The 27,447-nt window shown below is 37.7% G+C and overlaps 1 protein-coding gene across 2 annotated transcripts in view; it reads left to right on the top strand.

Moving 5' to 3' along the window:
- Positions 1-26,591, top strand: part of TAB2 (TGF-beta activated kinase 1 (MAP3K7) binding protein 2) — a 68,746-nt gene extending 42,155 nt beyond the window's left edge. The window contains exons 1-7 of one of the 2 annotated variants that reach the window (XM_075499023.1): positions 5,683-5,868; positions 9,130-9,419; positions 11,293-12,805; positions 19,987-20,147; positions 20,816-20,909; positions 22,245-22,325; positions 24,558-26,591. In XM_075499023.1, the coding sequence (XP_075355138.1) occupies positions 9,294-9,419; positions 11,293-12,805; positions 19,987-20,147; positions 20,816-20,909; positions 22,245-22,325; positions 24,558-24,703 (2,121 nt within the window). In that variant the 5' untranslated portion in view covers positions 5,683-5,868; positions 9,130-9,293 and the 3' untranslated portion in view covers positions 24,704-26,591. Of the gene's footprint in view, positions 1-5,678; positions 5,869-9,129; positions 9,420-11,292; positions 12,806-19,986; positions 20,148-20,815; positions 20,910-22,244; positions 22,326-24,557 lie in introns of those variants that run through there. The other variant, XM_075499024.1, reaches the window with a different exon arrangement.
- Positions 26,592-27,447: the final 856 nt, after the last annotated feature.

Here is a 27,447-nt window from a genome sequence, read left to right as displayed (position 1 = left end):
TGCCAGGCCTTTTAAGTTATCTGGGGATCTTGCCAGTAGTCTTTAAAAGAACACAGCTAATTAATTCTTCCAGTTACTTAGTATTTCTGGCTTAAGTGAGCCCTAGGATCTTTGTTGTGCATGTCTCTCTTCAACAGTATAAAGTCACACTGAAGGATTTTTTGAAATAGCTAAAAGCAGTATATTAAAGCATTAGTAAATGGACGTTACCACAAAAATAACTTGATATTGTACTGCACTCCAGTATTTAAGTTTTCCTTTATAAGTAAACTCTGCTTTTAATAGTTTTAGGAAGAGTTCTTTCTCCAAGTCACCATTGCTGGATTTCATTTCTGCTGATAATGAATTTCTTGAATAGATTTTTCAGCTTACTTCTGTAATGCTGTATTGCCCTTATTTTATGCCCGAGTCTCTGAATGAAGCCAAAATGTTGCTGCCAGCAGTTTCCCTTACCTCCTGTTGGTACCCTTTTCTTCTACAGACTATTTACTGGCAGTCTTGGCTGTTCACTCTTGCATTTGTGCCTTTTATTTCCCACTATATAGATAACTTTCTAACAATATTCTGGATGTCCTGCTGCCAGATTCTGAGTTCCGTGGCTGACAACAACACTACATTTCTGTTCCTTAGGCACGCATCTGTCAAAATAACTTTCAGTTCCTTTAAGCTTTCCTCTAGCAAGATGGATGCTGAGTCCTTTTTATAGTTCCTTTGCAACTTCAAGAATTGGGAAAAAAAAATCTTTAGTTTGCCTGTACTAGAGAGGCCTCATGAGGCCTCCTGGTCTGCCACTTCAGACTTCCTTAAGGTTAATTTGAGTTTATTAATAATCTTTAAGTATCTTCGAGGTCTGCAGTAGGTTTTTCTTTTTTAAGTGATGATTGGAGTGACCTTAATATTCATATGATGCAAGTGCCTTTTTCATATGCTATACTGTCAGTGAAGCCATATTAGTCACCTGCTGTAACTGAAACTGGAGAAAAAAAAGGCGCCTTTTTTTTGTGCATGTGGCAGATATACTTTCTACAGGACTTGGAATATATTTCTCCGTGAACGAAGATAGTGGGAGCAGAGCCTATTGCATTTATTTTCTCCCATACTACAGTAAATATAATCATGTTCCACCATGTTGACACATTTGATGCACACGTACAAAAATTTCTTAGTAGCTTTAGTAAAATGATAGAGTAGATGTTAATTCTAGCTCTTCCTGCACTAACTGCATGCATCTTCTTGGTGCTAAGCCACCAAAACTCAAAAGTACAGTAGTAAAATAAAAGTAAGCAGTCTCCCAAGTATTGCATGCTAACAAGAAATAATTGGATTTTACAAACATTGGATGATGCCCCATAAGTCATTTTATGCATCATGAAGATGCAGAAAGGCTTCTCTGCAGCACTTCTTCGAATTTTAAGGTAATTATTGTAGTACTTTGCTGTTTCGGAGTAATAAATGGAAATTGTGGTCATTGTCTGTTTTATCAAGACTACCAACACTGAAAAATGAGCTAGAATACAAAGTATTTTATTGAAATGAAGCACTGGGGTGATGATGTGGAACATTCTTCTGGTTTTTAATGTTTTGAATAATAATTTTTAATCTGTTCTCTGTCTTTTTCATGAAAAGAGTGGATGGCATGAATCTTTTTCCATGCAGTTTTTGCTGTAAGAGCTGTGAAGGTGCTGTTTTGCCAATCTGATCCATCAGACAAAAGATGGAAATTTATATAAAGAGTAAATACAAACTTTTTAGTACTGTACAGGGAATTTGGAGAGTATAGAATTTACTGTTCTGATAATGATATAGTGTATTGTGGTATGGGTTACTTTAGGTTAGAGAAATTGGAAAAAAATTAAGAGGTCTTAGGAGGATTGAGGGGGTTTTAACTATTTAGCAGTAAGTTTAATGGTATAAGAGGGGTGGAAAAATGGCACTGAACTGAGGTAAACCAGTTTCCTTCTGGTTAATAGAATCCTGTATTTTTTCTGGACTTGCTGTGATCTTGTCAGCTTTGCATTTTAATTGGAGAAGCATTGCAGTACAGTTATCATTGATAAACAATTGAATTATTTAAGTGCTTAATTTGTTGTGTTTTTTCCCTTTTCTGAACAATGTTTTTCTTAATAGTTGCTTAAAAGAAAGTGTAAGATCAATAGTGTTTTGTCCCTGCTTGGATTTGTCTAGCATTCTAAACCATTGAAGAAATAATACAGGTGTGTCTTTAGTGAGGCGTGGATTCATTTGTTTTTAAAATGGCACTACCACCGCCATGGAGCTGACTTTTTCAGAGTTTAAGAATGTAAGATTTCAGAGCAGTGTCAGCCCAGCTCACATTTTCTGTCGTTTTTTAAACAATTGGGAGCGGGATCTCCAGTCGCTGTTAATCCAAGCTGAGGACAGATAGCTGCTAAAGGTGCTTTCAGGGGAGTGTGCACAGCCAGGTGCTCAAGGGCCTGCTCTCAGTTCTGGCTGAAGCTTGTGCTCCCTGCCTGGATCATCAGCTCTTCTTTCGGGTCTGCTGTAGTGAACAGCCATTTGCTCCGAGACTTCAGGGACTCCTACAGTATTCGTTGTTCCCAAACCTTTATGAATTGCTTGCTTTAAACCTCAGTAAATGTGAACAAGCTTTACCATCGTTTTAATGGTATATGTACATACTGAACATTGTGCTAGCCAATGCATGGGAGGGGAAAGGAACTCTCTAGCGCTTGAATTTGTGTTTAAAGACTGTTTCATGACTTCATTTTAACTTGTGCAATTCTTATCCCTTATTTTAACCATATTGATGTTATGTTTAATGTAGCTTTTCTCTGTAACAGAGTAAAAGACACTTTTTCTGGCAGAAAATAAATTACCACTTTTTGTTTCGGATGAGGTATTTACTTGTGTTTCTCTCTGGCCAGCGTGATTTTTCTCAGTTGTGTAAGCCAAGATTTGCTGCTTCAGTTGGCTTTTGAACATGATTTTCAGAGGTATAGCTTGAGTTGTTCAAAACAAAATACTTTGATCCTCTGCTTCTCCAACATTGCAGTTTCTGAGACCTCTTAGGTGTGTCTAAACTTCAGTCTAAAGTATGACCACAGCTTGTTTAGGCGTATCCATGCTACCTTTTAAATTAGTGATCTTGGGTACTGATAGCAGCAGCCGCAAGGTGCCTTATGTAGCAGTTGTCTTCAATATTTCTCTATGCCTTTGAGATAGCACTCTTGGTATATGCAGAGTAAATTTGTGCAGGTGTGTACATAATTAAACTGTAATCATACTGTGACTGTTAGTGTTAAATGTGTGCTCAATACTTTTAATTTACTTGTGTAGGACTCTCAAAATCCTGTCCTGCCTGCTGTTTTCACAGATCTTCATACTGTTCACCTCTTTGCAGATAGATGGTTTTGTTTTGTTGGGGTTTTTTTTGGTTTTTTGGGGGTTTTTTTTTTGTTTTTTGGGGGGGGTTTTTTGGTTTTTTTTTGTTTTGTTTGGGTTTTTTTGTTTGTTTGGGGTTTTTTTGTTTTTTGTTTTTTTGTTTTTTTTTTTAAATCATACAGGTCTGAAGGGAACCAGACTTCCTAGCTCCTGAAGAGTTGTGCTGCTCTGGCTCCATGAATAAAGTGCACAAAGAGAAGGGAAGCTGAACTTGCATAGTCAGATAAACAGAATGTGTATTCTGGGAAGGAATACCATAACCTGAGTTTCCAGTTCTAGCAGTCTTGGCTGGTACTTGTCATATGTTAAGGTTTTTTGAAGTTGTGGTACTGTTTTCAATAGTGGAATATTGTGGTGTTATGTACACTAAAAACTGTGGGTAGGATTGTGGTCTATGTTTTATCGAAACATCTCTGAATATTCTAATAAATTTCTGTTCTTGCTTGTATTTTTAATTATGTATTGTGATTGTATCAGAGAAGATGGGATTTATGGGACTAAAATAATGAGCAGATGTTTACTGGAATATTCTTAGGACTTTCAGTCTTCACTATTTTATTAGCTAACAAGTTGGTTTTTCTCATGTGTAGTGTGTATAAATTGAGTCTCCAGAGTAACATGTATTTTGGGTTGTTTTGATTTTCTTTCTTTCTTCAGAGCTATTCTTAAATTGTTGGCAGAAAGTTGAACTGGTTAATGTGTTGCTTTTCAGATCATGTTTAGCTATTATTGGAGGTGTTCTAGTTCAAGCCAATTACCAGTTGACTGGTAACTGTATCAGTTCAGATTAGAGAAGGACTTGAAAAAGTCTTACGATAGAGTGGTTCAGGACTAGTATATAATATAGTGGTTCAGTGGTCCTGGAATAGTGTTATGTGTGTCTTGTCATCCCTGCTGAAATGATGTGCTTTGTGCTTTCTCAACAATTCTTTGCAGGTTTTTCCTCCATCTTTTCAGTCGGAAGAGAGGTTGTAGCATTGCACTACGTTACATTTGAATCACAAGTGGTGTCAATGCACTAGAAAATTGTGATTAATGCTCCCCAATTAACTTGCCACTAGTCCTTTTTAGTGCATAGAAGTACAGAAACACAAGCACGTAGGCTCGCTTACAAAGTGAGTGTGCCAGTGGGGTTGTTGGGGAAAGAACTCGAGCTGATGGGATCCAGGGAGCAGCATGTATAGGTGCCTTGTGGTACTGGAGGCAGTTCTCTGCTGCAGGTTGCCATGAGTCAGCACATGGGGTACTAGCGCATGTTGAATATGAGGCAAAGAAAAAAAGAAAAGAAAAGCAGGTAGAGAAGGGGAAGAGAAAATGAATAAATTGATAGAGATGTTTGAATAAGATTTTCTAACTTAAGAGGTAAATGAATGTTGGAGTTGACTACTTTGGGTTTTTTATAAATGGTCATATGGTCAAATGGTCAAATAATATATGGTCACATTTATTTGTAATATGAGTTTATATGAAGAAGATACCATTCCATTGCTTAACACATAGGTGCATTCTTCCAAACTTAAATGGTAGAAATTCTTCTTGGTAAAAGTCTATGGGTATCGTATGGCCAGGACAGATAATTTGTATAAATGTGTTGATTTGAGTGATTGTGATATCTTATTCATAACTCTTCATAATTTCCTTCAAAGGAGAAACAGAATTAGTTGAAGAAACCTGAGTTGTTATAGGGTTATTTCCTTCTAGTCATTATCTCAGAATATTTCTTAAGTATATTGGGTGAAAAACAAGTAGACTATTGCAAGTAAATCCTGAAACTTAAAACACTGAAATTCTAGCCACAATATCCTCATAGTAGACAATAACAGTGATGGTAAAGGTAACAGTGTAGGTACACTCAAAAGCTGAATGAACACTATCTTCCTATTTTTGATGTGGACTACTTTGTGTTTACTTGTGTTTTAAATAAGTAAAAATGCTGTTCTTAAAACCATGGATTTTAATACTTCGATAAATCAAGTAATTTTTTTTATTCTTAATATATTTTATAATGTCAATATAAAAACCAAGATAGAAGGAAACTGATCAGGAGATGTGTCTATAAATGGGCAATTTTCAAGGTTATGAATGTGTGAAGGACAATTAGGTAGCCAGAGATGTCAAATTGGAAAACATTGAAATAAAATACAGACTTACATTTCATAATTGGAAAGGTGGTGTGTGTGTGTTGTTTTTTGGGGTGGTTTTTTGTTACATCAGAAGTGCTTGCTTTCAGTGTCTTAAGGCTTTCCTTCCTCTTCCAGAAAATGCTGGGACAGAAGAGATGAGTACTTCCTTTACTAAGGCCTAAAACTGCCTGTTGAAAAACAATCCTGACCAGGCAATACACGAATGGCCCAAGGAAGCCAGCAAATTGATATTCAGGTTTTACATGACCTGCGACAGAAGTTTCCTGAGGTACCTGAAGGTGTTGTATCCAGATGCATGTTACAGGTCAGTGTTCTGTTAATGACTGTACGAGTATGCAGTGTTGCTTATTTTAAGTGTTACATATGGGTGTCTCCTTTGAAAGCAGAGCAGATTTTTTTCCTTTCTATTTTCTTTTTTCAGTGACACAAATATACAGAGCCAATTTCTTTCTGTTTCACAGCAAGCTAAGTGTTAAATTGGCCTCTCTTTTTCCATGTCTAATCAGGGGTGGCCCAAGGTAAACCAGCCTGTAAATCAGTGTGTGCATGGAGACTACCGTCTCGCCAATCAGTATGCTCCTGCCTTTTGGCCATCTCAAGAGCCAAAACTAACTGTGGCAAAAGGAGGGATGCAAAGCCAACTTGAGTCCAGCAGGGACAATTTAAGGCAGTGCTACAAATTTAAGATGCTACAAATTTAAGACAGTGAGCTGCCCCCCGCTTTGAGGGTCAGGGCAGGTCCAGAAGCAACTTTGCTACCTGGTCTCCATCAGGCATCAGGGTAATTAGTGGGCCCTTGCCTGTGTGCAGGTTGGCCCCACTGCTTTCCACTCCCAGCTCCCTTGGCCCGCAGAACCCGTGCTGGTGGCCTTACAGATCTTCTGCAGCAGGGAGCCTGGGAGTGTAGTGCGGGCACACCAAAGCTCTCTGTCTGAGCCAGCCTGAATCAGGCAGGACTCGGTGGTTGTAGCCTAGCATCCACTGTGTTAGACCTGAGTGGGTGTGATGCACTGGTGTGCTTCTGCCCAGTGCTTCCCAGGGCTTTGGCTGCCAGATGGACTTCATTTGTTTTGTTGTAGCTTTGGAGTCCTTGCTGCTTATCTATGGATTTCTGTTTGGGCTTGGTAGTAACAAAGCATTTTTGTCTGGTACTGCAGTTAATGCTAAGGCTATGGACTGCCATATCATCAACTTCTGCCTTCAGCTATCTGTTTCCTATATTGCCACTATCAGAATACTTATGCCCATATTTTGTATCAACTTCTGCTCTATAACATCATGTTAGTTACTTCAGAACATAAATTAATATGCCCATCCAACACCTGACATAGGGACACCTGAATGCCTAGAGTTAACAAATGCTGATAGACTTACTTAACCGTGTTGCTTAAACATGTTTGCTTTGCATTTTCCAGTGATTCCAAAGCGTCCATACTGATTGGATTTTTTTCATTATCTAAGGTATTCAACCTTTGAGTACTCTGGATAATAAGAGGATTGTCTGAATATTCGTACTGATCATGAGTATACACAACTTGATTGGAAAAAAGATGGGTTATGAGTTCCAGAAGCTAGCTGTCTCTGGACTATGGCTAGGACATCTGTGGTTATGATTCAGCATTCTTTCTATCATAATTGTTTGTCTTGCTTTTTATATGTATTTTTATTTATAAAATACATATATGTATACTTACATATGTATATGTAGTCACACACACGTGCATCCAAACACAGTGTTTGTACTGTTGGGAGTGGAAGTGTGACTGTGCCAATTTAACATTCATATTTTCAAGACTTTATCATGACTCTCAATTCTTACTAGAGTAAGAAGCTGTGAAAAGTGCAGTTCTTTGAGAGAATTGTTTTTGATTTGCGAGAGAGCAAAATCCTGCTCAGGGCTCGTGAAGTTTCAAGCTTTCCCCAACCGTTTCTCGCTAACTATTTAGCAGAAGAGGAAACTGAACCAGACTATAAATTGCCTATATTTGTTCTCAGGATTATACACCGCCATTTTTGTATTAGTTCTCTGTAGAACTAATCTAATTCTTACAGTACAAGTACAATTTTGTTCTTCAAACATGAGAACTGCTTGTGGAGCAAGGTCAATGGACTTGACAGTGAATGCATCTGTAATCACCTTTTGAATGTAATTCTTGATAAATTTAAAAGCTAGTGCTTGGCTCTTGAGAGACTCGGCAGTCTTCATAACATTGAATACAGTGGATTTTTTTTTAATATAAAAAGGAGACTTATAACTGAAAAAAAGATACTGTACATCCCATTATTTGACAGAGATATGGGAGAAGGATTTAGATTTTGAGGGAATGTTTTAGGTCAGCTTTCATAAGAGGATTTTTAAAAAATTATATAGAGCAATTAATGTTCCATATGTGCAATATTGTTACACTGATTTTTTTACACTAGAAGGCTACCTTTTTTTTGTTATTGTTGTTAACTGAGAGCTCCTAAGACTCACCAACAAAATCCTGTCGTGTTGCTGGTTCTTTGAAATTTCATGAGCTCTGGTTTCTCTGAATTGGATAGCTTCTAGTTATGCTACTCCTCTGAGATAGTGGGTTTTTTGGGGTTTTGTTTTGTTTTTTGTTAAAAAAAGAAGCCTAACATGACCTCTTTAAACCAACAAATTTTGTACTTGGATTGGTGGTAAAGATTGGGAAGCAGAATTTGAGAGTACTTTTGCATGTGTTTGCAGTACTGCTGGAACAGTGTCTGAATCCTGAGTTCTGCCTTCTTGTAGTTGAGCATAGTGGAAGGAATTTCCAATAAATGCAGTAACTGTGGCTTAGGTCAGAGATGAGTATTTAAGGACATTATCAGGTATAAGAAATGGTGCATTCTCCTTGCCCCCACAATACCTGATGTGCAAGCATCATGAATCAGGATGAAGTTGTTTTTAAACCAGGAGGTATAAGATACCCCAGGAGAGAACCTGAAAGAGTTTAAGCAGTTATGCAGTTTATAATGATAGTGACAGGAGGCTTTTATAACAAGAAAAGTTTCTTCAGATCACTGTGAATTATGCAGGAAAACTATACAGATACTTCAGTGCTCTTCTTTGAATTTTTTTAGCCAAACACTTTCAGCTTGTTTTTAAAGGAAGGTTTTTAGCATTATATGTTTATAATGAAAAACTTAAGGGTAAACAGAGTATGCAAATGTCTTGAGGTGAATAGCCCACTGTTGAAATAGCTAAACAATATCTAGTATACTAAAAACAGAGGACCACCAAAAATATAATAGGATGAGATTTAAACCTGTGTAATCTAGGGAGTAAAAAGTTTTATTGCTTTTTTTGTGATGACAGCACTGAATGTTCCTGAGAAGTTTTGCATTCCCTCCATTCTTCCCAACAAGCCGCCTGCATTCAGCTCTCCCCTTCTCCTCATTTAAAGGAGTCACTGCAGCGTTCCCAGTCTGTGGACATTGTCCTTTTTTGTGTCTGGAGCATTCTGTAACTATCTGCTCCTCAAGTCTACGTCCTCTCCTTGCTTCCTCATTTCCCTCCAACATTCTTATTCTTTCTTTTTTTTTCTTTCTCTTTCAGGGTGCCAACATTTTAAACTCAATTGGGACATGGGCAGAGCTAAGATGAGGGGTATTGTTTTGCTGGAATATGCTCAGTTCTGCCATCAACCGGTTCTCTGATCTATAAAGAGCTAGAAGCGGTTGAAACTCTGCCTCTGCCAGCCAGAAGATGCCAGGGGTTCCATGTGCCCCCGTTTCCCCTTTGAGTTCTCCAATTTGCTCATTGACGTCACTGAAATTTTGGAATTGATTGGATGCAGTCTTAAAAAAGAAAAAAAAATTGTCCAAAGAAATGCATTCAAGCTGAATGTAAGGGCCTTGCAAGCTTGGCCTGTTCCTTTTTGGTTTGGTATTTTTGGCCTTTCTGTTAATAATTTTAATTCACCTAAGTTCATGCAAAATCTGCCTTTAAGATCTTTCTAGCTTGTTTTTCTGTGGCATCCTATCTTTTTCCCTTTTCTAGCTCCCTTTTCTCCTTTGCAACAAATGCAAGGCTGTTGTTCTTATTTTTTTCTTACCCACTGTTCTGTCCGTGTGTGATTCTGTTCTTCACTACTAACTTCATTTGATTACTTTGTCCTCTGGTGCTTATTGCAAACTAGAGCTGGTATGCATACCATCAATTTGACCCATTTTCCTATCTCAAGACTATTCTGCAACAATCGTTATATACAGCTGGCTAGTTAGATAGCCTTTAGGGAATCCTGTTATTTTAAAAGGTTTTGTGCCTGGGTGTTTTTGTGGGATTTTTTTTTTTTTTTTAAAGAATTCAGGACTGCATCTGGCCTGTATGAACACATAGTTTTGGTTTTGTGGGTGGAGTTTAGCCTTGTCATTCCTCTCCCACTTCTGTTATGTCTGTCTTTTTTTTTTTTTTTTTTAAATCTGTAAGGTAGAGACAGTCCTTGCTATGCCTGCACAACGCTCTCTATGACCTCTTATCCTGGTTGAAGGATGAGAATCACTGTCTGCTAGTTTAACAAAAACAACTTGATACAAAGCATGTGGCATGGATCAATTTATCCTGCTTGTGTTATTCTTTAACTGATAATGTTACTACTTGGCATATGCAATTTTTTCCTTGATCATATGCATTCTTTCTAGTAACTGTTTCTGTGTGCTGGATGAATTTGACACCTATTTAGTTTTAATAACATCTGGGCCTCAACAAGTGCTCTTCTGGCTGAAAGTATTAACCTTTATTTCTTGAGGGTGGCAGGGGGGTTCTGTAAGAAAAGTGATATGGACAGAGCACAATATTAAGAAATTACGCCACTGATGCATGTTCACTCTTTGCTAAATATCCTTATGTAGGGAACTAAATTGGGAAGATCTGAGTACAGTATTACTAAACATGTGGAAAAAGAGAAGAGGGATTAGCAGTTTGCTTCTGAAATGTTCTTAAAAAGCAAATTAGCTAGGTTGTGGTTTTTGTTCTAAGTCATCCTATTACAGGTTTTACAAAGTAACTTTGTACAAATGTAAGTACTTAAAAGCTTTGAAAGCAGTGGTTTAAAATGAAAATACAAATGTCCCCTGGGTTTTCCATTAATAGTTTCATCTTGCAAAAGAGTAATCCTGCTGTATTTGTATAAACTGAATTTTTATTTCTTCTGAAGTCATGTATAACTCCTTGGGTCGGCATGTTTCTTCTCTGCATAAGATTCACTTTCCATTTTCAGCAGGAGGTAATGCATAACTGGTATTGAAGTGTTTGGGAAAACATTTGAAATAAACATGTGTTTTTATTTTTGTTTTTAAGTTATTAACCAGTAATGTACAGGTGCTGTGAATCCATTCCTTCTGTCATTTTCCCCCTCAAGCCAGAGATTTGGTCATTGCTGAAGGTTGTTCTGAAATTGAGAAGGAATAGTAAAAGTGTTCATCCAAGGTGTATCATACTGTATGGTGTTAGCTTGTCAAGGTCCAAGATCTCCCTGTCGTTGCTTCAGCAGGAGTGTAGACCTCTGCCCTTGGTGCCAGTGACTGAGTCGCTGTTCTCGAAATAGTAAACTTCACATGCAAAACCCCCTTGTGCATGTGTAGCAGCTATGCTAGCCAACCACCTAAAGCTTTTTGTTTGATGCAACATTGTTAATTTTTCAGTGATGACTGGATGCATATATATTTAAGTATGATGGTATTTTATCAGTAATGTCAAACTTTCATCTGTCTTTTATAGAATAACAATAATTTGGATGCCTGTTGTGCAGTTCTCTCTCAGGAGAGCACAAAGTATCTCTACGGTGAAGGAGACCTAGGTTTTTCGGATGATTCTGGGATTCCTGGACTACGAAATCACATGACATCTCTTAATTTGGATTTGCAGTCACAGAACGTGTATCACCATGGAAGAGAAGGAAGTAGAATGAATGGAAGTAGGACTCTAGCTCACAGTGTTAGTGATGGACACCTTCAAACCAGTCAGTCCAACAATGAACTGTTTCAGCAGGAACCACAGACAGCACCTGCGCAGGTTCCACAAGGATTTAATGTCTTTGGGATGGCTAACACAGTTAGTACTTCTAATCCAGGGCAGCATCTTGGATTTCACCTAGGCAGCAAAGGAGTATCTAACTTGTCTCAGCAAACACCCAGATTCAACCCCATTATGGTAACTTTAGCCCCAAATATTCAGCCTGGTCGCAATACCCCTACGTCTTTGCACATACATGGTGTACCTCCTCCTGTACTTAACAGTCCCCAGGGAAATTCTATCTATATTAGGCCTTACATCACAGCTCCTAGTGGTACCACTCGACAGACACAGCAGCAGCCAGGCTGGGCATCTCAGTTTAATCCCATGCACCCTCAGCAAGTCTACCAGCCTTCACAGCCAAGTCCCTGGACTACTCTTCCTACATCCAGTACTACGCCACATACCTCATCACAACACTCAACACAGCCAAATCAGCAAGGCCACCAGACTTCTCATGTCTATATGCCTATCAGTTCTCCTACTACTCCACAAGCACCTATGATTCATTCATCTGGTAGCTCACAGTCATCTGCTCATAGCCAATACAACATTCAGAATATATCCACAGGACCTCGCAAAAATCAAATTGAAATCAAACTTGAACCACCACAAAGAAACAGTTCTTCTAAGTTGCGTTCAACTGGCCCTCGCACCTCCACTACTCCCTCTTCCCTCAACAGCCAGACATTAAGTAGAAGTCAACCCACTGTTTACATATCAGCCAGTCCTCCAAATACTGATGAAGTGATTACACGCGGTCAGCCCAAGGTCTACATTTCAGCAAATGCCACAACAGGAGATGATCAAGTCGTGCGGAACCAGCCCACGCTTTTCATATCGACAAATCCTGGAGTATCTACCACTTCTAGGAATATGTCTGGTCAAGTAAGCATGGGTCCTGCATTTATTCATCACCATCCACCTAAGAGTCGAGCAGTGGGCAACAGCACCACTGCAACCTCTCCTCGAGTGGTGGTTACGCAGCCTAACACAAAATATACTTTTAAAATTACAGTTTCTCCAAATAAGCCCCCTGCAGTTTCCCCAGGGGTAGTGTCCCCAACCTTTGAACCTACAAACCTTCTAAACCTTCCTGATCACTATGTTGAACCAGAGGGTATCCAGCATCTTACTGACCCTGTTTTAGCACATGTGGATAGGATCAGTGATGCACGGAAATTGAGTATGGGATCTGATGATGCTGCCTACACGCAAGGTAATAATCTTAATATAAATAGTAGAGATTTCAACCAGGTTGTCAATTCAATGTGTAGATTACAGAACAGGAAACAGTTGATAACCTTTGTGATGTTAATGCAGTATCTTCAACTTTAGTGTTCATGAGCATTTCCTAAATAAATAAAAAAGCTTTATAAGTAAATAATAGATTTCTTTTTATGGTGAAGACATGTAACTGAATACTTGGAGATAATTCTTCTGTTTGTCTTAAGTAGATATGTTATCTGTCTAATGAAGTGGAGTCATAGCGTCTTCATTTTTATGTTGTTCTGAAAGAAACGTCTAAGCTTGTTCAATTTGTCCTAACAATTTAAAGTTACAAGTCTACTGGCAGATTTTTTTGAATCAGTTGAGATACTGTTTCCACTGGATAATGTTCCCATCTTTTTCTTTTTGCGAGTGTTATTTAAGAAGCAAGAAAAGCAGACTTCAAAAGCAATTAGTGGGACGAAGAGTTGGCCTCCATGTTTCCTAATGCATGCCTGACAATAAAATGCTTAAAGTCTTGATATTTACTTCTGTTATGTTATAAAATGTGAGAAGGAACACTACACCAAAGAAAGCTATTTTAAAGGATCAGTGGTAATGGGAGGGTAAAACTTAAAATATGTGATATGGCAACCCAATCTATTAATCTTTTTCTTCTGTTTTCATGTTTTTGCATGCTTTTATTATCAATTTGATGGTTTATTAACCCTCCTGTAGACTTTTTGTATAAAGATGTTGAATGAGTCTTAGGATATTTAAGCAGTGTTCAGGATAGGTTGTCAAACTAATTTCTCTTTGACCTCATTGGTCCTCTTTGGACTTAGCAAACAATGCAGCATTAAAAACTGTCTTGTTCCATGACCACTATAAATGTTCTTCAGATTAACTTAGCCATTTTGTTTCGTGTAAGTAAGTACAGCGATCAGGACTCTGGAAGCCTGGTCTGCATCTGGAGTACTATAGTAATGAAGTAAATCAAAAACTCATTATAGCTTACGTACTACTTCTCTCAAAGATGTAATTACATCTGGAATAATCCATCCGAACTCAAGTGTCTAAAGGTTAGGTGTCAAAACCAAAAAACTAATCTTAGACTGTCTTTTACAATCAATGAAGAGTTGAAGAACTTCAGAAGATGATTCATCTGTAGATAAGCAAAACAAATTGCCCTCCAGAAGTGGTATTCCTTTTCCTTACTCTGAAGGCAGACTTGGATGGCTGTTTTAGTACTAGAGGACTTTAGATACCCAGAAATTAAGCAATCAGAATCTTGTCCTTAGGCTCTAAATACTCTTCTAGATCATGAACTTGCTTCCCAAGCATTCTGCATTTTACGTACCTATTGAGGAAGGGCGTCCCTTTCTCCTGTTCTGCCTTTCTGATGGGACTGACTTCTACCAGATCTAGCTCTTCATCTCTTGTACTCCTGGTAGTGACGGCTATTGTAACCTGACTTCCTGCACAATCTCTACAGGCCGTGGGTATCAGCATCCGGTTTATCAAGCTGAGGCAAGCTTGCAAGGCCTGTCTCTGCTATGCCTCCTAGAGTTCAGAAGAGTTGACTGGCTCATACCTGCTTTGGAGCACAGTTGTACCTGAAGCCAAGACATAGATGTAGCTTTTAGATGAAGCGTAGATGCATGATGTGGGCTGGTGCAGCTTTAGGGACCTTAGGGAAACACCATCCTTCTGTGTCCTTCACTAGTTCATATAAAGTATGGTCACATTTCTGAAGTTCTTTACAATCAGAAGTGTTTGGGATTTCTGGCATGTGTTGCTCCATATCTGCTGCAACAAGTGCAGTGTTTTTAAAATTTTTGTTATTGTTTAATCTTTGGGAAGTTGAGAAGTGTGTGATAGACTTACTTGTATGATCTTGATATCTGGAATTCCAAATTATTGCTTTTAAACTTGAATCTTTTACTTAGAGGTATTTTTTTTGCCTGTTACGTACTAAAAGGGATTTGAGTTACTTGATGCTTTCTGTTGTGAGGCCATGTTCTAAGCTGCTTATAATTTAGCCAGATTGTGCAAAAACCCCTCCACGCTAGGTGCTTGTCTCGTTTTAGCTAGAACAGATGAGTAGTTTCTCTGGCCATGATTAGAGAAAAGTGTATTTTCATCAGCTTTTCCATTTCTGCCCAGAATGCTCCTTATCTTGGCAGGGAGAACTGAAACTGGCTTGGGGTAAAAGGAATGTGGAAGGTGGAGTTGCTTTGGTGTCAAAGGAGATTTCCTTTACTTTATTCCAGTGAAACACATTTATATGCATGGTCCAACCCAGGAGAATAGAAGGTGTTGAACCTATCTGCAAGTGCTGCTGCCTGCCACCTGAGAGGCTTTACTTCAGTTATGGTGTGTGTAGGCACTCCAGTCTCTTTCCATGATTAGGTTTCTGTTTTTCCTCCCAAGTAAGTCACAGAGGGTAGTAGAAGGCTGCCACAGATCTGTCTTGTTTGCTGCCAGAACTGGAGGTTATATGATGTCAAAAGGAGTAGGGTGTTGCTCAGATAAAATCAACGTAGTTACCCTGGAATCTGGGTTATATCTCCACCACAGATTTTGTGATGCTAAGAAACTCACTGTCACCAGACTTTTCAGAAGTGGTTGCTAATTGATGTTTCTCATTTTCTGGGATTCCAGTTTGAGATACTGCAGGCTTGCTTGTGGACGCATTGAGAGCACTCATCCACTACTGAAATCAATATGAATTAACAATGCTGTGAGAAGAGTAGTGCTAGGTACATGCCCAGAAGGACAGCCAAAAGAGGATGCATTTTTATGCTTACCTATTTACTATCAGTTCTTTGTGTGTACAGGAGTATCAGTTCCCATTACTTAGCAGAGATTTCAATTTATAATATAATTAGTTCTATGAATATGAAGTAATTACCTGAGATTCAATATATAATTTACTTTAGTATGAAGTGTCTTATAGATGAAAAACAATGAAACCCTGTTACAAACTGAAAATTCTGTACTCAGAAATGTTTTTGTGATGTACACTCACTATGCATGCAATCCTGTGTTGAATAGTGAGGCTAAACAATTATTTAATAGTTGCTCATTCTGTTTATAGTTTTCTATCTGTATAATGGGCAGGCATCCTATCAAGAAAATACATAATTGTATAATAAAATCTTTAGGTTGATGTTTTCATACTAGGGAGCTTAAGTCCCTTAGTTCAATACTACTTGGCTTTTGACTGTCTGTCTTTTTCATATTATTTTCTTTAACTTGGGGAGGGGATGGTAGGTATAGTTACAGTTAATCATTGGTACCAACTATAGGTATGTATGCGGATATATGTTTACTTAGCAATTCTTGCCACTGTGTTTTTAATGTAAATATGTTCATTGATAAACTAGTTTAGTAACTTGACATTTTGCACAGGTCTTGCTTTAGTTTCTTGGAGCTTTTTAAAATTTTCAAAAAGAAAAAAGCTGCAGGAAACAAATTTTTTACAATCCTAACCAGTCCTTGTAGATGTTTAAAAAAAAAAAAAAAAAAAGGACTTGGATGAGACACAGCTGTGCCCCATGCTCCAAGGGGCCTTAAGCCCATTACATCATGTGATTCAAGAAAAAAATACAGCCTTATATTTGGCTCTGTATGTAAGACCCCACTCTTGAGTGATGCTCTTTTTAAAAAATTAAATGGAAAGAGTATTGGAAAGGGAGAACAAAAAAAAAAATCAATGTGAACTGTTGAAATTGCATATTAAGTGACTGAATTTTGTGTAGCTTCAAATACAGATTTTGAAAATGTGCACAAACATAAGTGTGTCCTGAGAATTTCACAAACCTGCTGCCACAGAGTAATTGCATTGCCAGAATTCCCCTTTCCTCTATATTTGGCAAACTAAGAAATTTCAGAAATTCATAGGCCTGTAGAATAGGGTGAAATCATTGTGTTCCTAGATTAGCCTTTTTCTTGGAAACATGTATAATAACAAAAGACACTCTAAAGCAGTAATTGTTTAAAATTCAGATTCACAGAGGCTTTGAGAAAACAATTATGCGTACATTTTCAAACTTATGAGTATATTCAGCATCTGTTTGAGTAGGTCTCTAGGAAAGGAAAAGTGAACTTTTGTCCTCCAGACTTTCATGCTCCCTGTAATTATGATTTACAGCCTTTTTGTGGAAAACGTGCACTTTGAATGTCAAAGGAAACAGTGGCATCTGCCAGAGCATTGAAGTGTACTGTTCTTGCCAATCTGCTGAATGTGAACGTGCAGAAGTTGAAAAAGCTTTGCACATAATTAAAAAGTTGAACATGAAATCTATTCTGGTTGTGGTACAATAATGATGAGTCAAGGAGGCAATCTCTGTACTTCTTTTGCTAGGATGATTACAGTAAACAGCTTCTTTTTAAGGATGTCTGAATAAACAAGCGCAAGCCTGAGGCTTTCTGGCTTGTATTCCAGGTTAGTCTATGTAGAGTAAACTTGGGTGTGCCTGTGCTGCTTGCATAGGTGGAATCCCCTTCCTGCAAGAAGCACAGGATTATCAAAAAGACCATTAAATGTCTCCTCGCAGACAGTGTAAACTAGATCGAGTAGCTGAATTGCATTAGATTCACAGATGCACTGCAGTTTTTTCTTAACGTTTTCAGTTGCTCTGATCAACACTAGAGGGAGCTGAATACTTAAATTGCTGTTTTCCATTAATAAATACTGCAGTGGGATATGGGGAGATTTTGTCTTCCCCACCCCGTTTTTTCCTACAGCTGCCAAATTGGTATTTAAGCAAAATTACCAAATTCTATGTGAAGACTACCACTTAAACCAATGTCTTGTCAGTCCCTTATCCAAGTTATTTTTAATATTAGAAGTTTAACGTAGCAATATCAAGTGATTCTTCTACTTCTTTAATCATAATGGTAATTTTGTAATGAGTGTGTATAAAATCTGTTGGGATTTGAAATTGTAAAATGATAAAGTAGTCACAAAGCTGCTAGGAGAATAAATTGGATCATGTCTGGAAAGTGATGTGAAAATGAAGAGCGTGTAATAGTGCTGTGGGCATCCATCAGTGCCTCCTGCTCCCTGTGCGGTTCCATAATGACAGCTTAATTTCTAAACCACACAAGTGGGAGAACATTGAAATGAGAAGTTGTGGGTTTTTTCCCTTTACAAGAGTAGCTTAAAAAAAAAGGGGGGGGGGGGGCTGGCAAACTCCTCCAGAGATGCAGTCTTGCTCATAGTCTTACTCTTGAGGCTATGCCATGCATCCTGGAGATACTCTGGTAAGCACTCTTCCTCGCTTACCATGTCCAGCGTGCTGCTGCAGGTCAAGTACCAACAACCTGGGCTTCGAGGAGTTGCCTCAGCAGTTATACCAAGGCAATGAAAATAGATGAGACTATCTAAAAGTTGAAATAAAGTGTAGAAGGAAAAAGGGCTTGTACTCTCCCTGCAAAAGTAGAGGCAAAGTAGTCTTTGATTTCCTTTCTTTATAGTGGCAACTACATTTGTAACTCCTGGAGTTCATAAATGGGAAGAAGTTCCTTCAGCTCTTTCTAAAAGGCTTTTCAAGAGGGGAGGCTGTCTTTTGAGACTACTTACCTGATGATTCAAAGTCTTCAACAAAAATCTTTATCTTGGGATTTCAGTTACTATGTTTTTATATTACATGTGAGCACAGCTACAACCTTAACTATGGTGTGACTAGTGGCTATCCCAAATAAAGGTGCCTATTTATGCAAACATCTCTAAATGGAACAAAACCAAGCAGAAGCTCAAGCAGCTTTGTCATTTCAGTATCTTTTGAACACGTGACTCGGAAGCCTAGGCTGAATCTCAGTAAGGTCTTGCAGTTCTGTAATACTGTACAAAAATAGTTAGGCATGGTTTCTCCTTTTGAAGAACCTCTGGAAGACAAAATATGATGTGTGAATGAATGAACAGGCAGGAATTGCAGCAGAGGGCAGTTCTGCTTGCCGAAGATGTGGAAAGTTGCATCTTTTTGATGTGCTATTTTTTCCTCTGCTAATACTCAGGAAACCTAACAAACCAAATTTGAGTTCTTCTAATTTTTTGGTACCTGAAGAAATCGTGGTAATGAAACATCACGTTCCAGCCAGAGTTTTGCTTAAACGCTTTGTGAAGCAAATTCAACCTTTTTCAAATACCTTGTTATTGCTACTTTTTTATAATTTCCACAGTACTATAAAGGTATCCATAGTCTGTGAAACTGATCCCAGTTTATATGAATTAGTACTTTAATGGATGAATGAATGGCTGTGCAGAAGTCGAAATGATTGTTGGGTTTATTTAATGAAATACTTTTTCATTTTTATAGAAGATGATTATTGCTTTGAGCAGTGTTATCTGCTCATGTGGTGATATTTAATAGTATACCTACCTTTAATGAAATAAACTCCTTAAATGGTATGAATTTGATTGCGTCTTCTGCCACTTATGTTCTTTATAGCTTTTAAAAGCTGTGGTTTAAATGCTAACTTCATAGCTTCTAAACTAGGTCTCCTCATGCCCTTTTCCTTACAAATAGTAAGCAGTGTTAGAAATTAGAAGCTGAGCTAATGGTTCTGCACCATACTTTAGGGATAAAATGGCATACGATTCAGCCTCTGTGGTAAATGTAACTGATGTTTGCCAGCGGTATTGCTTGTAGCACTTTCTGGTTTAGTTTCATTTGGTGTCTCCTGCTATGGCAAGAACACTGGATTATGTTCCAACCCAAATAGCAATAAAAATCAAAATCTTTATGTTTATCTAGCATATATAGTGCTCTGTATTGCAGCTGTCTTTCTGAAATCCTCTTCATACTACCTGTTTTACAGTGGTTGGGCTGAATACAATGCAAGGAAATGTTCATTGTTGGTTTCTGGTAGTCATTCTTGTAGATTGGTTGGGTTCTTGAAAAAGATTTTTACAGGTTACAGCTAAATTTTGCATGGTCATCTGTTACATTGTATGACTTTCTCATTGTATTTGCTTGTTGTCTGTAATTGATTTGTGCTGTTTTCAAAAATACAACACTTCCCTGTTTTACGGCAGAGATTTTCTTGTGAGGAGAATGGAAAAGCAATCTGTAGCAATGTTTTTGCCTGTATTTTCCCAAAAGAATACTAACTTTCATCTTTATCTGATGTTGCCCTGTGAAGGATAATAAAGTAGATAAAATGGGACTTTATGTATTGCAGCTTTACTGGTACACCAGAAGGCCAGGATGGAGCGACTTCAACGAGAACTTGAGATTCAAAAGAAAAAGTTGGATAAACTAAAATCAGAGGTCAATGAAATGGAGAATAATCTAACACGAAGGCGCCTGAAAAGATCGAATTCTGTTTCCCAAATTCCATCAGTAAGTTGAAACATCTGTAGGCTATAAACCTAAACCACAAGTGTGGTCTGTCACAATAAATTAAAGGAACAGTTGCTCATATATTGACGATATACTAGTGACAGGCGGTATAGCTAGAATTCAACTGGTAAACAGTGTAGTTTAGAGTAAAGGCTAAATATGCGTTATTTAACCACAGCCTTTCAGTTCACTAATTGCTTTGTGAAGTGTTGCTTTTAAAGGCAGTCACAAAAGGTTTGACCTGGTAGTCCTTCCAGATGTTCTTAAAGGCATGATCACCTAACGTTTCAGACTACAACTTAATACTCATACTGCCTTCCACACAAAGTATTTTTTTGGTCTTCATGCATATACCAATCTCAGAGAAACTGATCGATGCACCAGTTTTCAGTGCCAGAAGATCAGCCATTGATCTGGTGGACCATTGGCTGTGTCCTGACCACAATCTGGAGTTGCTTGGTCAGCTCTGAAGTCTGATAAGAGAGAATAATTCAGTAGGTCTGAAAGCTTTTTGTAAGATTATGCTTGAATTAAAAGAAAGGTCATTATAAGGGAAGATTCTTTTATCTTCACTTCTGAAATAACTGAATGCTGTCTACCTATGCGTGAATGATAACTGATAATAAAAATGGGAAAATTTAGTCTAACAGGCAGATTTATTTTTTCAGCTGGAAGAAATGCAACAGTTAAGAAGTTGTAACAGACAGCTGCAGATAGACATAGATTGCCTAACCAAAGAGATTGATCTTTTTCAAGCAAGAGGTACAGTATGTCTTAGTACATCAGCAACTGTAAATGTTGATTTTTTTTTTTCCTTTCTTCTTTCACTGTCTGCATGTATCAAAAGCATGTGTGAAATGATGGGTATACACACTATTTGCAAAATCATCATGTTAGTTTGAGTGAAACCGTGGAAGTAATTGTCTTCTAAGCCTGTTGTTTTTGTTGGCTTTATGATTTTCCTAATCCCACAGTCATTCCTATCTCATACTTGCCTCAGAAGAAACTTGTGATGCCATTTATTTAATAAATGCTGGGGGGGGGGGAAATGTGGTTATTTGAGTATGAAAGAAGAGGGAGAAGCAGCTTTCTAAATGATACAGCCATACATATGCGTCCATCTTTCTCTTTGTCTTCCTCTTCTTGTGTCTTGTATTCAGCCTCTCAAGTTAGCAAATATAAAGTACAGTTGTAACTTCCAATGTGCTCTCCTCCTTCCACTTTCCTTGTCTGCAGAGACACAGCCTTTGGTCATGAGGGTGAAATTGAGACAACTCAGCCAATTCAAGAGCTGCCAACAAGAGGTCCCTCTCTCTTCCTGCTTCCCTCTCGCCACTTACTGTGCTTTGGCTCTGTATTAGCTTTTTAGACCCTTTGCAGAGCTGATTCAGCTTGCTAGCCAAGCAAAAAATGTTGCATTGCTGGAAAAGCTTGCTACAGCTGATGTGAGGGAGAGGCATGGGAAGGGAGAACTGAGATAGTGAGAGGGAAGGCACTAACGTTTTCTACTTTCAGCAGCAGTGAACGATCAGGTCAGTTATGAGCCATGGAAGTTCTCCTTCAGACAATGTACCTGCAGATAAGGAGAAAGTAGACAGGGGTACTGAGTGTGGTGCTGCACTAAAAACTTGACCTTAAATAGAATATTCGAGTTGCCTGTGATTTTTATATCTGTTTGTTACAGTAAATTGGAGTTAGGAGTTCCTCTGCATATTGAATCTAAGCATATATAATATACTGCATAATAGATAGCACATCTCTGTCAGTATAGTTACAATTTAGAAAAAGTCTCAGGTAAAATTTACTAATAAAATGCTGTTAAATATTTAAGAGTGGCAGAAAAATGTATTTAAGTAGTTTGGTCTGCTGGATTCTGTTTCTGACTTTATATTGCATATTTTGGGCAATAAGTTTCTTCAAGTGTATTGTTGACATCAGTAATATCTCACTTGGGTCTGTATTGACACCTTGATATAAAAGGTGATAAGTGAATAATCGTACTGTTTCAGAATTACTGCCAAAAAAAAACTGATATGCTTTCCTACCCAAGTTTATTTTTAAAACTGCTGTATTTTCTTTTTTTTATTTTATTTTTAGGACCACATTTTAATCCCAGTGCTATTCATAATTTTTATGATAATATTGGATTTCTTGGTCCGGTGCCACCAAAACCCAAAGGTACTGTACTGGTAAAATTTGGATTTAATACTAATATCTGGCTTGCGTCTAATATCAAGTTTTATTCTATGAATCTAGTTTAAATGTTGATTATGAAATAGATTACTTCAAAAGCATACAAACCTTGCATTTTATTGGCAGTAAATATGCTTGTGTTTGCTCTTGTTTCCTCTCTATTCATACATTCAGGAAAGGGAAGTATATTAAATGGGGAATGTTTAAAGATGGATAATATGCTGGGAGGTAGTTTAAGTACATGGAAGCTTTTTTTTTTTTTTTTTTTTTTTAATTAGCATGAGATACATTGTTTAGGCATGAGTGAAACCTGCTTAGATGACTATCATTGTGTTTGGTGAAGAGTGGATTTATTTACATGTTACAATAACTCGGTTTGGTTACCCTGACTGTACTTCCTGGCTACTGTAGAATTTGTATTAACAATTTATATAAAAGCCTCTTCTGACTATTGTTAAATATAGTTTTAGATAGTTGAAGAGGAAAGGAATGCTGCCCAATAGGGCAGTGTATTGCTGAATTTATTAGTCTTGAACATTCTGCTTGTCATTAAGTTTTGCACATTACTTATTTTTTTGCCCTAATGGGATGTCAAACAAAGCAGAATAATTACCTCTTGTGTGTTACATAAAGCAGAGAATGAAATTAACTTGTTTGCAACAGCATCATACTATGACCTATAGGCAGACCACCAAATGAAATAGATAATCCACTAATGTTTCTGTGCAGTCTTTCTGTCCAGGAAGTTCTCTGCATAATACATATACATGTGTGTGATTGGTCCTTGTAGTGTGCAGTAACTTGTTAACAGAATCTCATCTTACGGATTTCTGATCATTCTGTATTTCAAAATGGTCTAGATAAACTGGAAAATTTTTTTTTGTGCTCCAGACTGTTTGTAACTCCTCCAAACTGATACTGTTCTTCATGTTTTAGAAAGTTCTTTTTTTATCCTTCATTATCCAAGCTGTTAGTGAAAATACTGAGTAAGGTTAAAGCCATATACAATCCTATTAGGCACATTTTACAGCTCAACCATGAAGAATTTATCAGAAGTTCTGTCGATTACATAGTTCCCTTCACAGTAAATAAAAACTAATCTATCAAAGAAGAAAATAAAAATTAATTTTCTGTAACTAGTTGTTAACATTTGCATTGACTCATCTTCTAGGAACTCACAAATTTAAGAGTTTAATGATTTGGTACAACCTATCTTGAAAATGCCAAGTTAACCCTGACTGGTTTATAAACCTCTGAAGTCCCTCTTATCCTTTCTCTTTCTTTCTTTTTTAAAAAGTATCACTATTGTATCTTAGTCCTTAATTAACTTTAATTTTCAGTTCATTTTATTTTAACTTTCAATTTAACTATGATGTAGGCTGTGACTTTAAACCAGAATTACCACTGTTCACAAAAGAAAGAAAAATTCTTTTTGCAGTTGTGGTCAGTAGCATTGTACTTCTGAAGCTGTTGCTGTCATTTTGCAGCAGTTGCAATTGGCGAGTTTCTGGTGAGGTGTTCTCCAGTTGAAATAATTGGCTAAGAGACTTTACTGCAGTTGACTAAACCTGGAACCCTTAACTTGAGAAGTCACTCTTCTCTCTTTTCATCTTTTTCATCTCTTTTCTCTTTTTTAAAATAGTTGAAGGTTGTTGTCTAACACATCATGCAAAAAGATGCACTTGTGTGCTTGGGAGGATTACTCTATACCATGACAGAGCTAGGCATCGATTTTTTTTTTTTTTTTAAGTGTATCTGACTGCTTATCTGATTTGAGGAAGAACTGCTAATGCTCATTCTAGGGTCAAAATGTTAAATATGTCAAAAAGTTACAGAGCACGTATTTCTTGTCCTAATGAATTTTAGACTGCTCCATAGACCTCAGACTTCTAAATCTTGTGCATGTTTCCTGTGCTGATTAATTTCTAAATTTTATCTCCTTTTCATGCAACAGCTTTGAACTGAGACCAAAAGGGAAGAAAGCAGAGTGAGGGGATGGGAAACTTGCTTTTTATAGTTTCACCTTGTGCCATTTGGCTGACTTACAATCAAGCTGTAGTCAAGGGGGTGGTAAAAAGCTGCCTCTGTCACTTGTAATAACTGTGCTGTTCTCAGAGGAACAAGATAGTTCTCAGTTACTGAAAAAAAAAAATCTCAAAATTCTTTCCATGCTGTTCTTGGTTAGTAACTGCTTATCTTATCTCTTTCATGTCACAGATCAGAGGTCCATTGTGAAAACACCAAAGACTGTTCCAGACACAGATGAAGATGAGGGAGCTCAGTGGAGTTGTACTGCCTGTACTTTTTTAAATCATCCGGCCTTAAATCGCTGTGAACAGTGTGAAATGCCCAGGCATTTCTGAGCCAACAGGCCTGTTAACCTTTTGTAAAACCACAGCAAGCGTACAAGGAACTATCCAGTCATTGGGGGGCAAAAAAAGCATTTATGCGTAGGATTTTGTAAAATTGAAGGTGTGACGAGATGGTATTTTGCTAATGTTAAATGTCAGCCCACAGAGCTAGTAATACCTCAGTGTTGTGTCACAGGCAGTTGAAATTGATCGGCTGAAAGGTAATCTGCTGAAAGACTCAGTTGCCAGCTGCCTAAACCATGTACAGTATTACCAGTATCCCAGTAACACACACCATGTTCAGTGCTTGGGTGTTGCCCATCCTCTTCTCTGCCCCGATGTCACTACTGAATTTTGACAGGGGAAAGGAATAGAGTGCTAGCGTTTTTGTTTTCAGAGTTTTCAGTGAAACACTACATGCACAGAGGAGATCTAAAAGGAACAAGGTTTAACTGTTTAAACTGTTTGCTGCCACGTAGTGCCTTTCAATAAAGGGAAGAACTTCACAAATCAGTGGTACTCTTTGCCTTGTCTTCCCTGGAAACATCTCTGTGAAGCCAGAAATCAGTACAATCACATCTAAAGATGGAAAGGAAAAACTGCATGCGTTGTCTGTACAATACACACAGTGAAATACCCCAAAGCTTTTCCTACTGTACATAGCTCTAGAGCCTGCTTTAAGTGATTTCTTTTCTCACCTTTATTATTTCCTTGTACTTCTGTATGTATAGTGTAATAGTCTTTTTGTTAACTTTTTTTCCCTTTAAGTGATTAAGCACGATCATGTCCCTTTTTTTTAAGCTTTTATCTGAGAGAAGCAATGCCTTAAAATAAGAGCATTAATAAGAAACTATGCACAAAATAGCTTTCCTCTGCTCATTCTGTACATTGCTCTTGTAAATGCTGATGATCTGTGAAGACCTGCAGATGCAGCGTGGTAAAAATGCAGGAAAAGTTGGAAGAGTTATGCATATAGTTCACTCCGTACACTGAGTTTTACGGTGGGTGACACAAAGTAGTGTTTTGTCTGGCGTGAGGAAACTTTATACTAAGAAACTTTCAACCCACCAACAGATCAGCATCCGATTTAAGCTTGCTTCATCTGCTGGGTATCTTGCAGACTCCTGAAGAGAGATTCATTGGGGAAGTACATACAGTGCCAAAATCAACAGCAGCAGCATCGTACAGCTTCGTTCAAGGACTTTAAATGCTTTCCTGTTTTGGCAGCCAGTTTCTAAACCTGACTTTGTGGTGAAGTCTCATATTTATAGAAAACAAGGATAGCAATATTTAGGACAACTGAAATAAAGGCTGGAAAAGAGAAATCAAACAGACTTGAACACTGAAGCAACCTCAAGCATCTCTTTATTTTGATGATCTACTTTTTTAAGGAAAATATTCACATGATCGGGGATGTATGTAACCGAGATCAAGAAAATGGAATTCCAGTACAGTATGCATGAAAGACGGCACGCAAAGAATTATGTAGCAGCACTTAGCGTGAGGCTGGAGGGAGTGCTAACAATGTAGCAAGAGACAAAGTAGACTGTCACCCACTGTAAACATTTGCCAGTGGACACTTTTATTAGGAGTTTTACAAGTGATCTATGTGAATGCACAGAGGCCTTTGTTTTGAAGGCTTTGCATTTTTTTTATGTGGGAAGAAAATGCCAATCCCAGGTAATTAGGCAGTAGACCCAAAGCACTTGCATTCGATGCATTTTGTTTATAAAATGAGGCCTTGTTTTTCAGCTTCATCTGCAGTTCTATGTGAAGATTGACAAATCAGTTTTTACCTGTTTATTAATAAAACCTAATTTGGATATCTTGAGTTGATGGTTTTGTGATTTAGCTGGGTAAACTGCCTTTGTAACAGATAAGTTATTTATAAAAATTAAAAAAAAATTATATTCTAATGTTTGGTTTTGTGATTTGTTTGCTTTTTCCATGCTGTGGAGCAACAGAATATGCAACGGAACAATAAGCATTAACAGTAGTAAAAGTAGGCTGATTTCTTTAAGATTTTATTGAAGCCTTTGTTTTGTTGAATCTTGTGGCTTTCCTCCCGTGCATTATTCTGTTTAATTCTAATGCAGTAAGTGTAAGGAATGTATTCCATAAAGTTGCACTGACAAGATTGTGTCCTGACCAGAGAACCATGCACTTATTCATAAAGTAATAAGCTCAACACAGGCCCTTTTTACTTCATGCTTTAAGGGTTTATGATTTTTAAAATATTTTTCAAATTCAAAATGGGCAACCGCTTTGTCCAAGGTAATAGATTATATACTTTGTGTACTCTTAATATAAGCACAGTTTAAGGATTAATGTGGTTAAACTGTATTTTGGTGCTATGTATATTACAGTGCTATGAGATGTGGAGTGTTTCTGGACATGTCTTTCCCCCTTGGACCCTGTCTAGGCAGACATTTGGTATGTGGAGCTGGGCTTTCCTGAGACACGGTGATGCAGTGTCAAAGCCCTTCAGGAGGCATCTATAAACAGATTCCTTAACACAGGAAACATTCCTTAACACAGATTGATCAACTGGAGTACCTTCATCTGTTGTATGAAAAATAGTGTTTGGAGTGAGGAGGGCAGCTGTAGTTAAAAAGCAAACAACAAACTCCAGCTGTGGGGTGGAAAAAGTATGTTTGGGGAAATAGGTAAAATGGAATTCTGCTCATTCTACCAAATGCATAATTGATCTTTTCCCTGCATTTAGTTGAGTGTTTGCTTTCTGAAGGGGGAAAAAA

The sequence above is a fragment of the Mycteria americana genome, chromosome 3 (assembly GCF_035582795.1).
Source record: "Mycteria americana isolate JAX WOST 10 ecotype Jacksonville Zoo and Gardens chromosome 3, USCA_MyAme_1.0, whole genome shotgun sequence".
Classification (NCBI taxonomy): domain Eukaryota; kingdom Metazoa; phylum Chordata; class Aves; order Ciconiiformes; family Ciconiidae; genus Mycteria; species Mycteria americana.
This window is presented reverse-complemented; position numbering and strand designations above follow the sequence as displayed.